At 32.4% G+C, this 16,242-nt stretch overlaps 1 protein-coding gene across 1 annotated transcript; it reads left to right on the top strand.

Annotated features, from left to right (window-relative positions):
• Positions 1–14,674: 14,674 nt before the first annotated feature.
• LOC116111618 (LRR receptor-like serine/threonine-protein kinase ERL2) lies at positions 14,675–16,217 on the top strand. The gene is made up of 2 exons (XM_031397777.1): positions 14,675–14,681; positions 14,859–16,217. The coding sequence occupies exons 1-2, from the start codon at positions 14,675–14,677 to the stop codon at positions 16,031–16,033; spliced, it is 1,182 nt and encodes a 393-aa protein (XP_031253637.1). The 3' UTR covers positions 16,034–16,217.
• Positions 16,218–16,242: the final 25 nt, after the last annotated feature.

Genomic DNA, 16,242 nt, shown 5'->3' with positions numbered 1-16,242 from the left:
AGTTAACTTTAATTGTTTTACAAGTGTTATGAAAAAGTGGATTTAATTGTGGTTAATATTGTTGGTTCTTCGTCAAAGCATTGAGGTATTCTTAGGGATGAGCAAACTTGTAAAGTTATTAAAGATCTTTCTAATGGTGAACTTTCAAGTGGAAAAGGTCTCAATGGAGAGGGAGAGGGATGTTTCACAGGCAGTCGGGGTGTCAGTCATAGATGGGACTGCTTCCACTCATTCTAGTTCAAATAGAGTGGGAGATGATTCTTTAGCTTTGATTATGTATTAATAGAGTGGTAGTGCTAGTACAGATGACTCTTACAGTTTTGATTCTGGTTCGGATCCTAATTTGCCTTCTCCTCTAGAAGGTGAATAGGAACGCATTATGGGGTGTGCTAATTGCACACAGAACACCCAAGCTTCTTTTATGAGTTCTAGAAGTAGGCAATCTACTTGTTCCCACAGGTTTGCTTCACTTTTTTTGCATGATGATGATCCTCTGTCACCAAATGTTACGTTGTCTAGAGCAGTTTCCTTGACACCACCGCCTTGTTCGACTAAGGACAAAAGGAAGTGTCGAGGACAATGGGGGCCTCGACCCAAGTGTTAGTTTAGCTTGTTTCTTTCTTCAATCCTATGATAGGAGTTGAAATATTAGAGGCCTTAATGACTTCTGGAAATAGCATACGGTGAGGAATTGGATATCTAGTTCTTCTTTGGGTTTGATTGTTTTGTTGGAAACTAAGGTTGAGCAGTCTATGGTTTTGGCAATTTGTCATTCTTGGCAGTTTTTGTCAAATGTGATGGATTCTATTGCTTGCTGAGTTCTGGTATGTTAGGATTCTTCTCTTTACTTAGTAAATAACCTTAATGTCTCTTTTCATGAGGTTACTTGCAGGGTTACTCACATTTTTAGGGTTTCTCTTTTGGAGTTACTTTTGTGTATGGTTTCAATGACCTTAGGAATCGCTACGACTCGTGGGATTTCCTTAAGGATTATGTTGCGAAGTTTGATTCGACAGGTTTGTCATGGCTTGTGTTGGGTGATTTTAATGCTATTAGAGGAGCTTCAAATAGAGTGGGTGGTGATTCTAAGTGGTATGGCTATATGGATTATTTCAATCAGTGTGTTCATGTTGTTCAGTTGATTGGTTTCTTGATCGGTTGACCATGGTATTAGAGTTTCAGCCTTGTGATGTCTCAGATCATAGTGCTATGGTTGTTCACTTTGGTTTTGGCCAAGGAAGGTACCCATCCTTTTTAAATTTCTAAGTTTTGGGGTTGATCGCGCATATTTTATGGATATTGTTTAGGCTGCATGTGATAGGCCTATGTTTCGGCTTATGCAGAAACTGAGGTTGTTGAAACAAAAACTCAAATCTTTACATGTCTAATATTCTAGCCATATCTCCAGGAAGGTGACAATTTGGACATGAACCCTTGTTCTACTGACTGTATCTATCAGGAAAGGGACCTTGCCAATCGATATTTCCAACTTTATAGAGATGATGAGGCTTTTTTTAAGCAGGGATTTCGTATTTAGTGGTTGAATTTAGGGGATTAAAATACTGAGATCATTCATAAGTCGTTGATTCACATACAGGTTTGAAATCTCTTCCAGGTTTGACTGATGAGGATGGTACTTATGTTACCGAGCGTGGGGATTTAGAGTGGTTGGTGGTGAGATTTTTTAGGGCCTTTTTCTGCCCCTTCTAAGCCTTAGATTGAGGAGGCTTCTAGGTACTTTTCTGGTCGCATTCTGATATGATATTCTTTATGAATTCTTTTGTCATAAATGATGAGATTAGAATTGCTTTATTTTCTATCCTCGATGATAAAGCTCCTGGTCCAGATTGGTATACTTCTTTGTTTTTTAAAAGGGCTTGGGATGTTATTGGTGTTGATTTCATAGATGTAGTGAGGTATTTCTTTGCTATTAGTGAGATGCCTAGATATGTTAATGCTAGCAAGACTACTTTGGTTTCTAAGGTGGAAAGCTCAAGTCCTATGATTAACTTTAGATCGATACCTTGTGTGATGTACCGTATTAGTGCTCTTGCCAAAAATGAAGAGATTAGGACTGCTTTATTTTCTATCCCAAATGATAAAGCCCCTGGTCCGGATGGATGTACTTCTTTGTTTTTTAAAAAGGGCCTCGGATGTTCTTGGTGCTAATTTCAGAGATGCAATGAGGTATTTCTTTGCTACTAATGAGATGTGTAAATGTGTTAATACTGCCAAGATTGCTTTAATTTCTAAGGTGGAGAGCCCGAGTCCTATGGTTGACTTTAGATCAATATCTTGTTGTAATGTACTATACAAGTGCATTACTAAGGTGATTGTAAATCAGTTTCAAGTAGTTCTTCCAGATGTCAATGGGAGTTCTCAGGCGGCTTTTGCTCTGAGACGGAGGATTTATGATATCATTTTGTTGACTCACGAGCTTTTGTAGAATTATCATCTTGGGGGTACTTTACCTCAATATGCTCTTAAAGTTGATATTCGGAAAGTTTTTGACACTGTGAGTTGGGATTTCATTTTATTGGGGTTGTGCACTAGTGGGATTCTTGAGCGTATGGTAAGGTGGATTATGACATCTATTTCTACACCTTTTTTCTCTGTTGCCCTGAATGGAGAGCTCCATGGTTTATTTTTCAGTCCTCTCGGAGTGTTGGGCAAAGAGATTTTATTTCTCCTTATCTTTTTGTTTTGGCTATGGAGGGGTTGGTTGGTATTCTTCGAGAAACCTCTTAAAGCCCTAGATTCCATTATCATTGGATATGTAGTCAGACAACTATTACTCATTTGTGTTTTGTAGATAATTTGATGGTGTTTTATCGTGCAGATGTTTCCTCTGTTAGTTTGATTAAATCGGCCTTGGATTCTTCTGATAGGGTTTTGATTTTGTTACTAATATAGAGACGAGCCAGTTGTTCCTTTCTAGAGTTACAGATGAGGAGAGAGTTAGGTTGCAGTCTCTTTTGGGATTCTAGTTGGGGATGTTACCGGTAAGATATTTTGGAGATCCTTTGATCTCTACCTAGCTTCGACATTTTGATTGAGGCCTTTGTTGGAGCGGATTTTTGTCTCGAATTAGGTATAGACTTAGGCATCTTTGACCTATATAGGTCGGCTTTAGTTAATCAAGTCGGTACTTTTTTCCTTTCAGGTTTATTGGTATTCTATGTTTCTTTTTTAGGCAGATTGAGAGTATTTCGACATTCTGTTTGTTGTCCTTTGAGGAAGGGTGGTTTATGGACTAAAAGGATTCAAGATTGGAATAAGGCGGCTATTCTTAAGCATGTCTGAAGACTTCTCAATGATATCTCTTCTATTTGGTCCTCTTGGGTTCGTTTGGTTCTCCTTCGTGGTCGGTCATTCTGACAGGTTTGAGTTACCTCTAGGGCTGGTCCCAGAGGAAGATCCTTCTTAGCAGGGATTGATATCGTGGTCTTATTGTGACTTATAGAGGTGATGGGAGAGATACCTCTTTATGGCAGGATTATTGGCTACCGCAAGGGCCTCTATGTGATTTGTTTTCTTACATGACTCTAACTTTTACTGGTTTGCCTTGGGATGCTCAGGTTTCGGATATCATTCGAGATGGCTTGTGGGTTTTTCCTTTGGGTAGTGCAGATCTTCATCATTTTTGGGACTCTGTTACGATGCGGCCTTTAGTGGGTTTTCCTGATCGTTTTGTCTGGAAGTGTCACTCTTTTGGTAGATATTCCATTGGCTCAGCTTGGAATGTGTTATGGGACAGACGAGGTGTGAACTCGATTCATCATCTCTTGTGGTTTCCGGGGTATGTTCCACGCCACTCCTTCATTTTATGGCTTGCTTCTCTTGGTTGGCTTCACACCATGGATCGTCTTCACTCTCACGGTGTCATTGCATCTTCTATGTTCCTTTTTGTGCAGGTCTGCTATAAATAAGGGTGAGCACGGGTAGCGGGTAGAACTGGAACTAGAACCTACCCAGAACCGGCACTGTGCGGGTAGGTTCCGGTTCCATTTTATTGGAACCGACATTGTGCAGTTCCGGTTCCGGTTCTTATGTATGGAGGAACTAAAACCGGAACTGGAACCTGGAAAAAGAACCTGAAATGGGTACTCGGTTTGGAACCTGCTTGCAACCTGCAGCGGGTACTCGATTTGGAACCTGTTTGGAACCGATTTTTGGAACCTGGGCTCCAATGAAATATTTGTGAATAATGGGAGTTTCATTATTTTACATATAAAAAATTTAAAATAAAAAAAGTTAAAATTTTAGAGTAACCTAATTAAATAAATATACAATGATACTTATTACATATAAACTACACCATATTAAAATCTTTAATATATTAATATTAAAGTTTTAATTAATTAAGTATATAATTAGAATTAGGATCCAATTAAAAGTGTTTTAATGTTATTAAAAGAATCATTTTTGAATAAAATATTATATTTGATTGAATAATAATATATTTAGTTATTTACTTCCATTATCAAGTTCTAAATATATCTATAGTAAATTAGCAATTAATTAATTATATATGATAAATTGATAAACATTAATAAATTTAATTACTAGTTAAATATCATATATAATCAATTATAACATTAAATTATAGTTAAATGATAACTTAATTAATTATAATTTTATAACATTACTTAATTGATTTATAGTATAATTAATTATAGCATTATATTAATTGATTACTACTTAATTAATTGACTTATAACATTTAGTATATTACTTAATTAAATAATTAGAAATTTAATTAATTATAGCATTACATTATAGATTTATAGCATAATTATTTAATTAATTATACCATTTCATTAGTACAATACTTAATTAAATGATTAAAAATTTAATTAATTATAATATTATATTAAAGATTTATAGTATGATTACTTAATTCACTATAACATTACATTATAATATGATCACATAATTAATTATAACATTACATAATTAAATGATTACTTAATTGATTATGACATTACATTATAAACATTAGTAATTACATATTTACTACATAAACATTAGCACAATATTTAATTAAATGATTATATATTTAATTAATTATAACATTACATTATAAATTTACAGTAAGATTACCTAATTAATTATAACATTAATTAAATGATTACTTAATTAATTATAACATTTTATTATAAACAAATTAATTATAATATTATATTAAAGATTTATAGTATGATTACTTAATTCATTGTAACATTTCAATATTTCATTATAATATGATTAGTTGATCACATAATTAATTATAACATTACATAATTAGATGATTATTTAATTGATTATGACATTATATTATAAATATTACATTATAACATTACATTATAAATAAATGATTACTTAATTAAATGATTAGAAATTTAATTAATAAAGCATTACATTATAGTTAAATAATTACTTAATTAAATTATAACATTATTACATTACATTATATTATGATCACTTAATTAATTATAGCAGTACAGAGTTAAATGATTATTTAATTAGTTATAAATTTATAACATTGCATTATAAACATTAATAATTTACTACATTATTACATTATTTAATTAAATAATTAAAAATTTAATTAATTATAATATTACATTAAAGATTTATAGTATGATTACTTAATTCACTATAACATTACATTATAGTAGGATCACATAATTAATTATAATATTACATAATTAAATAATTGCTTAATTGATTATGACATTATATTATAAATATTAGTAATTACTAATTTACTATATAAAACATTAACACAATATTTAATTATATGATTAGAAATTTAATTAATTATAACATTACATTATAAATTTATAGTACGATTACTTAATTAATTATAATATTATATAATTAAATGATATAATTAAATGATTACTTAGTTGATTATGACATTATATTGTAAACATTAATAATTTACTACATAAATATTAGCACAATACTTAATTAAATGATTAGAAATTTAATTAATTATAACATATTAACATTACATTATAAATTTATAGTACGATTACTTAATTAATTGTAACATTACATTATAAACAAATGATTACTTAATTAAATTATTACGTAATTAATTATAACATTATTACATTACATTATATTATGATCACTTAATTAATTATAGCATTATATAGTTAAATGATTACTTAATTAGTTATAAATTTATAACATTACATTATAAACGTTATTAATTTACTACATTAATCATTAGTACATTACTTAATTAAATAGTTAAAAAATCTAATTAATTGTAACATTACATTATAAATTTATAGTATGATTACTTAATTAATTATAACATTACATTATAACATTAGTACAATATTTAATTAAATAATTAGAAATTTAATTACTTATAACATTATATTATACATGTATAGTATGATTACTTAATTAATTATAACATTATATTATAATTAAATAATTACTTAATTAATTACAATATTATTATATTACATTATAAACATTAACAATTTATAACATTAAATTAACAATTTACAGATGAATAATTGTTTGTGTCTTGGTTTTGATTGAGAAATTTTATGTGAATTATGATGAATTGATTGAATCCAAATGAAACCTAGAGATTAGAGCATTTATGAGTTACATTGGACACAAATGAATGAGTAATCAAAATTTTTTAGGGGTGTATTTGTAAACTTTTAAGGTATTTTTGTCATTTTTTAAACTAATAGGGGGTAATTGATTTTTTACAGGGTACCCGGGAAAGGAACTGGAACCTACATTTTAGTTCCGGTTCATTGAATTTAAGAACCTGCACTGTGCAGTTTCGGTTCCAGTTCCTTTTTTTGGAAACTTGCACTGTGCGGTTACGATTCTGGTTCCCCCGAAAAATATAGGGTACTTGGAACCGCTCACCCCTAGCTGTAAAGACTCATGAGCATCTGTTCTTTATTTGTGACTTCTCTTCTTATAGTTGGCAAGAGGTTATTACCAAAACGCTCGTTGCCTAGCCATCTTCTCTTGGGTTCTACTTGCTCCAATGGGCTAGCTTGCATCTTAGGCGCAAAGGGGACTTCAGGCACTTTCTTTTGCAGTTAGTCCTTTCTACTACAGTTTATTTTCTGTGGTATGAATGAAATAATCGTGTATTCCATTGGTATTGCACCTCTCGTAGGGATATTGTGACGGCTGTCTGTGATTTAGTTCAGACCAACGTTTTGGGTTTAGCGCCCAAGTATGAGATGTCAGCCCAACTCTATTTGATATGGCATTTACCTTATTAGTTTTTGTGGGAGCCTATGTGCTCTTTTTGTGTTGCTTATGGCTTTTGTGGGTTTTTTTTCCATATTTTGATTAAGACTTTTTGCCTTCGCTTGGGGTATGCCCCTCGTATCTTTGTCCATTGATTTTGTCTCTTATATTTAATTCTTACCTTATCCCAAAAAAAAAAAAAAAAAAGAAACTAATCTAAAATGTGCCAATGATACGCGTTGGGGCTCGCATTTACGTTAATGAGCATAACCTTGATGTTTTCATCCATTATCTATGTTCTTGGAGTTGTGGCAAAAGATGGGCCAAATTCTAAGCTAAGATTTCATGCAAAAAACATATTGAAATTGAAGCAATCATTTGACTTCGTGTTTAATCTATTTTTTTTTTTTTTTTCATAAAAGGCACCCTTGGCTTTACAAACGAACTTTATCAAGCATTACAAAGAAAAGATCAAGATATTATAAATACTGTCAGTTTGGTTGAAACATGTAAAGGCTTTACAATTGATGAGGGATAGTGGACGAGAGAGTTTATTAAGCAAAGTTTATTGTTTTTGTTCCAATCATGACATTGATGTTATGATAATTTTTTTTATTTAAGGGCGATCACAACATAAAGCTCAAGGTATCACAAACATGCATCATTACCGCATTGAATTATTTTATAATATCCTAGATATGCAGCTTCAAGGGTTGAATAATTATTTCAATGAGATAATTGAATTGCTTATTTGTGTGGCATGTTTATGTCCAAATGAATCATTTGTTGCTTTTGATAAACAAAAATTGATGATCCTTGCTGAAATTTATCTAGAAGATTTTTCTAACTTAGAAGTCATGACACTTGATTCTCAACTTGATATTTTCATTTAGGATATACACTTAATGTCAAATTTATGGGATTGAAAGGGATTGGAGATCTTGTAAAAATGATGGTTGAAACTAAGAAGGATGAAAACATCGATAACTCTAATGTCAAATTTATAGGATTGAAAGGAATTAGAGATCTTGCAAAAATGATGGTTGAAACTAAGAAAAATGAAACATCGATAATGGATGAAAATATCGATAAAGGACAAAAAAATCTATAATGGATGAAAACATCAAGAACATCAAGGTTATGCTCATTAACATACCATAATGCGAGCCCTAACGTGTATCACTAAAACGTTTCATATTAGTCTCTTGATTGAGATCTTGAAAGTTCACCATCATAAAGAGTTTCGATAACTTTACAAGCTTGATTATCTCTAAGAATATCGCAATGCTTTGACAAAACACTGACAATATTAACCACAATTAAATTCACTTTTTTTCATAACACTTGTAAAACTATTAAAGTTAGCTCCCATTTGAATCAAACACTTTTTTATAACAACTATAAAAAATAAGTAAAACAATGTGGTCTCAAGAACCAATCTTCTCCATGAAAATACATCACAAAATCAACCAATACATGTTAGTGGTCCAAGGTCAACCACAAAATAACTTTAAAAAATATTTTCTTACTTCCTCTAATTTCAATATATCATCACAAATATATATAAAAAAAAAAGGGTATAATTTGTGGTCCCAATGACAATTTCATCCTCATAAATTCTAATCTATAATCTAACCTTAAACTTTCAAAATAAAGGAATACAAATATAAAATGTACTAGTATTATGATGAACAATTTTACTTTCTCGCAAGTGCACGAATTGCTATCATAGTATAGTGTGCAAAAGCAAGGGTCAATCCCACAGAGATTTGTAAGGTATCAAGTAATCCTAATAACTATGTCTTAATTAAACAAATAAATTCAATCAAATTAAAGAACTAGTGATTAAAACTAAATGTAAAAAGAAAATAAAAATTAACTGCTGCTGACTGAGCCAAAATAATACCAATGAAAACTAATTTAAGAACCAATGAACTACAACCTAGGTATCCAGTTTCACCATAATAATCCAGTTTTATGCCAACTATCAAACTATTGTTATCACAATCCAATTTCTAAGGTTCACACTCACATAATTAAGGTATTATCGTAAGGCATTCAGGATTAACATAGTATCTTTAACATGAGACTAACTAGGGCGTATAGTTTAGCTTAATGATTGAAAACCCATTGAACACAAGAGCACTCGAAATCATGAATAAAGGCGCATCTGTCAAAGCATATGCATAAATACTAATCATTCAAGAAATCATGAATCAATTAGCTTTCTGTTAAGGTGTATGCACAAAATACTAATCATTCATTCACACGAGCTATTCAAGATTAGCTAGGGTGTGTATTCTAACCTTGTCTCACATAATCAATTAATTAACATTAAAGGTGATCAAGCAATAACATCAATTAAAGATTGAATAAAGGATAACGAATAAAACTAGAATTACAATGGATTGATAAGACAAATAGAATTAATAAAGACATAAAACATTCTTATTAGGCTACATTGGATCCCTAGAAAAGTACTTAGTTTCACATGATCATAAGGAAATCAAACCTCAAAATCTTGAAAACCATGAAGTACAAGAAGAAGAAGATGAAACCCTAGGTAAGATTTCCTCTCCTTGCCTCTTCCTAATTATATTTTATATTATAAACCCTAAAATATTTCTAAGGACATCTATTTATAATATTAAAGTCATGAGGGTATTACGGTAAAAACTTATACTTCAATTAAAAACACATAATAACAAATCTGCACATCTCCAAGCACTAATGTAACTTTCGTTGCCATTTTTAACCATCTTTCAGGTCAAACTAGGCCACGATAAAAACATAAAATATGTAGCTTTGTCTCTTAGCTTTAGAACGCACTAGAACCAGGTCAATCTAAGTTGTGTAGCTGAAGTTATGATCATTTTCGTGCAACATGTTCTGGCAAAAAAAATTCCAAACACAAATTTCTTGCATTGCGTCGCGGCATGATTTTGTGGCGCTGCGGCATGAAGTTTCTGTCCATTTTACAACTTTTTTATGGTGCGGTGTGGGAATAGTTTTTTTGCAACGAACAATCTTCAAAAATCCATAACTTCTTCATTGGAACTCTGATTCTCGAACCGTTTGTTCACATGATTTTGTTTCTTTAATCTTCAATGTGCATACTTGAAATCCTCATTTTTGAAAGCATAAATACCTGAAAATTCACAAAACATACCCATGATTCTAGAAAGTAAAAGAGATACAGAAATTAAGTAAAATTAACCAATTAAACCAAATTCCCACACAAAATACCCTTAAAATCACTAAGTATAAGTGTAATTCCAAGCACTCATCATATTACCTTACAAATTGAAGAAAAAAGGGGCTTGTCGGCTTGATAAGTGGGAGAAAACTGCATTTGTGTGGATAAAGAATTATAAATTTAGGAAAAAAATTTAAACCTAGGTTGTTGAATCAGTTATGGGCAATAGAGAAAGAACAAGTTTGGAAAGAAGAGAAAGAGGGGTTTAGATTTGACAGCCCAAAAAGAAAAATAAGAGTTTAACTTATTTGATGGATTGGATTTTTTTGTAATGTACTTTTCATTTAGGGGCAAATTTGTGTTACAAATAAGTAATTATATACCCACTTAACTCGATTAGCTAATTGTGTCACTAAACAAATGTGGGAGTTGGACGATCCTTTACTCCAACAATACATGATTATCTTTTATTTTATTTTTTTATCACTAGGGGTGTCCAAGCTATCTTGTGCGCACCTTAACTAATCCCTCGAGACCTTAAAAGTCTGACCGGGTAATCCTCCAGTGGCCACCCCTATTAGGGTTTGGAGGGACTCAAACTCAGAAAATTTGGGAAGCTCCTTTTATTCTTTTACCATTAGGCCACCCAGTGACGGTTTCATGATTATTAACCCCACTCAACACACTCAACAATCTGCGTAGAGATCGAAGTCTAAGACAAAAATGTGTTTGGTACACTTTTTAAAATAGTATTTGTGAAAAAGTGAGTTTAGCAGTATTTAATAGAATAGGGTTTGAATTTGAAAATGTGTTTGGTAAATTATTTGAATATTATACTATAGTTGAATAAATTGGTGAATAATTTTTTGATATATTTTTTGAAAAAGATTTTAAGATAGAACATTTTGGTGCATTTTATTATTTAATTCTGAAACTTTTCAATTTACATTTAAATACTATTAAAGAGTTGTTTGGTAATTTTTTTATCACTAAATTAAAAGCTAATTATCTAGGATCATTTCAGCTACTAATACATCATTTAAAAACAAAACATTAATGCATATCCAAATTAATAATACGAAACTATTAATAATCAACCCTTAAGATTTTTTGTACACCTATATTCCATTAACAATTACAACATGGATTCATGTCGTAGCCACATAGCATTAGTTATGTCATTTCTCAGAGTTGATAGAGAGAATAGATAAAAGTAATGAGAGAGCAGATAAAATAAATTAAAAAATGTTAGTTTTAAATAAAATAAAATAAATTTAAATTTAATTGATTTTGAGACTTAAAAGAACAGGAGTTTAAGTGGGGCTTAAATACCATATCATTTATGTTAGTTCTGTCACACAGAGAGAGAGAGAGAGAGAGAGAGAGAGAGAGATAAAAGTCATGCGAGAGACAACAGTCAAAAAGTCGAATGAGATTTTGAAAGTTAGTTTGTTTGAATATTAAATAAATACTCATTTTTTAGTAATGCTACAGTTACTGATAGGTGTGCACCGAATTTATATACCGAATGACATGATAAAATCCTGACCATTGATTTATTATCAATTAATATTAATCAACGGTCAAGATTTTATCACGTCATTCGATACATAAATTCGGTGTAAACTTTTCGATAACTCTATTATTTTCCCTCATTTTTATTGTTTTGATAGATAGAATAGTGGAATAGGCTTTGAAAAGGTAAAACAAACGCAGTCCGATTGCGCATATTAATGACTTGCATTGCACCAGAGTATTCCAAACTCACTACTTATGTCTATCTAAAGATGAAACTAATGTCATTCGGAGAGTATGAAACAAGGAAAAGTGTACACCTATGGAAACATTTAATTTTCTGGAAGAAAGCCAACCCACGAAATTTGACTTGAACGCTTGGGAGATGGTTGAATCAATAAAGGAAACAATATCTTTGAGTTGAGTTGACCTTAGATTTGCTTGAAGATCATATGAATGCATACTAAACAAGAACTGAATATGTAAGAGATAGGAAGATGATCACATATTCAACATTTTTCTATTATTTAATCATCAAGTTGAAGCAGCCCTGTAATAAACTGAAACACCATACAAGTTGCCAATACTATATTGAAAATTTGCTACCCATTGCTGCCTCTCTTTTCCTTTCTATATTCTTAAAGATAAAGGAGATAGATTGGCAAATGAAGACCAATTATTTAGAACACAGTGGCAATTCAAAGTAGGTTAATTTTTTAATATTTTTACTATAAGACCTGTGAGTTTCGAGAAACGTAACATAAAACGTGAGATAATCTCTCACGTGGGAAATAATTAACATACTTTAAATGATTTCGGATTTTATCATATTCATATATACTATAAAAAGCCAACTTTGCTTGGTTTGAACAATGACATATTGTTTGAAAACAAATATTTAATAACCCATGCAGAACTCGGTAATGTATACCAACCCTGTTAAAATGAACAAAAAAAGGGAAATGCAGCCAATTAATATAAAAATACTAAACATACCCATCAACTATATCGGAAAGTATCTCGTGGAGGTCGATTTTTCAAAATAGGGAACAAAATATTCATGTCTAGAGCCCACCAGATTTATTTGTTTAATAAACCATATAATCATTCATGCCTTTATTTCACTCCTTTATTGGTGCTTATGTCTCAGACTCATCCTTGATCAGAATCCCATATCTTAACTTACAATAATGGATCTGCATTGTTTTCTCATCAATTTTGTATCATCGTTGGTTCTGTATTGTGCAATGAGTTGCTTAGCTATTGAAGCAACTAACACTACCACAGATCAGTCTTCTCTTCTTGCCTTGGAAGCTCGAATCACCGATGACCCTCACAATTTCTTGGCAAACAACTGGTCTGCTGCTACGTCTGTTTGCCACTGGATAGGGATCACTTGTGATGTCAACAATAGAGTCACAGTCTTGAATCTTACCTCAATGGCTCTTACAGGAACCATTCCGCCACACATAGGAAATTTGTCATCCCTTGTTCAGATAAGCTTCAGCAACAATAGTTTCCATGGCTCTCTGCCTATGGAGCTGGTTAATCTACGAAGCTTGGAACTCATGAATTTTGAAGATAACAACTTAGAGGGAGAGATGCCATCTTGGTTCGACTCTTTGCCTAAACTTCAACACCTGTATCTCTCGGATAACGATTTTACCGGTCCTATCCCACCTTCCATATGCAACATCTCAACATTAAGGACTTTAGATTTCATGAACAATGATCTACATGGATACATTCCAAACGAGATTGGTAATTTGGTTAACCTGGACAGATTCATCCTCTATGGTAACCCCCTGATTTCAGGGCCCATACCATCAGCCATGTTCAACATCTCTTCCTTGAAAAACATCAATTTTGCCATGAATAGAATGTCTGGCAGCCTCCCTGACAATATGTGTCAAAACCTTCCTGTTCTCAAATATCTGATTCTTCATCACAATCAATTTGTTAGTTCAATTCCATCCAGTTAATGGCAATGTAAAGAGCTTGTACGTATATCTCTAGATAACAATAGATTCACAGGAACCATACCAAGAAGAATAGGAAAGCTGAACCTGCTGAAGGAGCTCTACCTTGACAACAACAATTTGGAAGGTAATACTTCATCTTTTTGGTTCAAATATTACTGTTAGTAGATCTAAATATTTAACTTTTGGTCTTTGTTTAATTATTTAACATATTAGTATAATTAAAACTCTTGTATTTAAATTCCTCACATACCACCTTAAAATCACAATTGACACTCCTTGAAATGTCTCTAAAATTTAAACAGAGCTAGTGTCCAACTTGATTGTCCACTGACCTTCCTAATCCACTAACCTAAAGTATAACACTACAATTTATAGTACAATGTTATTAAAAGCTGTTTAAATTCTGACTTCAAGGTGAAGAGTTGATGTTGTATGATGAGTAGAATTCTGATAAAAGTCTATGTGCAGGTGAAATACCAGAAGAACTAGGTTCTCTTAAGGCTTTGGAGAGACTAAGAACTGGTATCAATCACCGCATTACAGGTTCAACTTCCATTCTCAGATAATCAAACCATTCCCTTTTGCAAAGGAATCAATCTCCTTAAGAATAGTTTCTATGATCTTCCACTGGGTAGCGCGCTTCTAATACCTGAAATACTTTGCCTTGTAATAAATTTGCAAGATCTATTCCAAGAATTCTAGCCAACTGTACATCGCTGTGGGAACTAGAGCTAGGTGGTAGCAGCTTGACTGAATGACTGGTATGTTTATACACATTTTAGTCAACAATGTTATTTATTTTAACAATATGAGAATTTTATAACGTCTGCACTAAAGATTGACTATTTAAATAGTTGTATAACATATCATAACATTTAGTTTAAATTAATATATATATTGAAGCTAGAGACTTAGCCATTTGTTCTTTACACTGACAGGTCCAATCCCACCTGAGCTTGGTGATCTTCCTAATCTTGTGATTTTAAATCTGTACAATAACAGCTTGACTGGCCCCATCCCATCTACAATCTTCAATATCTCAACATTAGAATTCCTTGCACCATACATGAACCAGCTCTCGGGCCATCTTCCATCTGATATAGGCCTCTGGCTTCCAAATCTTAGGAAACTTTACCTATGGGATAATCAACTCCAAGGCATAATCCCCAACTCTATCTCCAATGCTTCTAACCTTGACCTCCTGGCGTTATCCCTAAACTCATTCTCTGGCCCTATTCCCACTACACTTGGTAATTTGAGAAATCTAGAACGGATCGACCTAGCCTCTAACCAGTTGACAAGAGAATCTTTCACTACAGAACTAAGCTTTCTCTCACCCTTGTCAAATTGTAAGCATTTGAGAAGAATAGTTATATCTGATAATCCATTGAATGGCACCCTTCCAGCTTCCATTGGAAACCTCACCAGTTTCGCAATCTTTAAAGCAGATAATTGTCAGATTAAGGGAAGCATTTCCCAAGAAGTCAGCAAGTTAAGCAACTTGACAACCTTTAGCCTTGGAAACAATGAATTGATTGGATCAATTCCATCTGCAGTTGGAAAAATGAGAATGCTCCAAGTTCTAAATCTTGAAGGCAATAGATTGCAAGGCTTCATTCCAGAAGAAATTTGTCAGTTACGGAACGTAGGTGACCTATATTTGAGTGATAACAAGCTTTATGGATCAATACCATCCTGCTTAGGTGATATTATTTCACTAAAAGTCTTGCACCAAAGTTCCAACAATTTTACTTCTAGGATACCCTCAACCTTATGGAGCCTCAGAGATATTTTGGATGTGAATTTGTCAATGAATTCACTCAGTGGGAGCCTGTCAGCGGATATTGAAAATTTAAAGGCTCTGACTCAAATAGATATTTCAAAGAACGAATTATCAAGTGAAATCCCTAGCAGCATCGGAGGCTTGCAAAACTTGATGGAATTCTCCATTGCACATAACAAAATACAGGGCTCTATTCCGGAATCACTTGGAAACTTGTTTAGCTGGGAATTCTTAGATTTATCCGGTAATAGTCTCATTGGAGCAATTTCAAAGTCTCTTGAGAAACTCTTGTACCTTAAATACATAAATGTGCCTTTCAATAGATTGTAAGGAGAAATTCCTACAGGAGGATCGTTTGCAAACTTCTCAGCTGAATCATTTATGGGGAACAGTGCCCTTTGTGGTGCTACCCAGTTGCAAGTACCCCCATGCAAAGCTAGTACGCATCTAGGATCCAAGAGCAAGAAAGTCAGCTTTAAGATGATATATATATTATCAGCAGTTGCAACAACAGTATTAGTATTAGCTCGTGTTAGTTT

Source organism: Pistacia vera, unplaced genomic scaffold (assembly GCF_008641045.1).
Source record: "Pistacia vera cultivar Batoury unplaced genomic scaffold, PisVer_v2 Contig646, whole genome shotgun sequence".
Lineage (NCBI taxonomy): Eukaryota > Viridiplantae > Streptophyta > Magnoliopsida > Sapindales > Anacardiaceae > Pistacia > Pistacia vera.
Note: the sequence above shows the minus strand (reverse complement) of the source record. Positions and strands in the feature narration are given on the sequence as shown.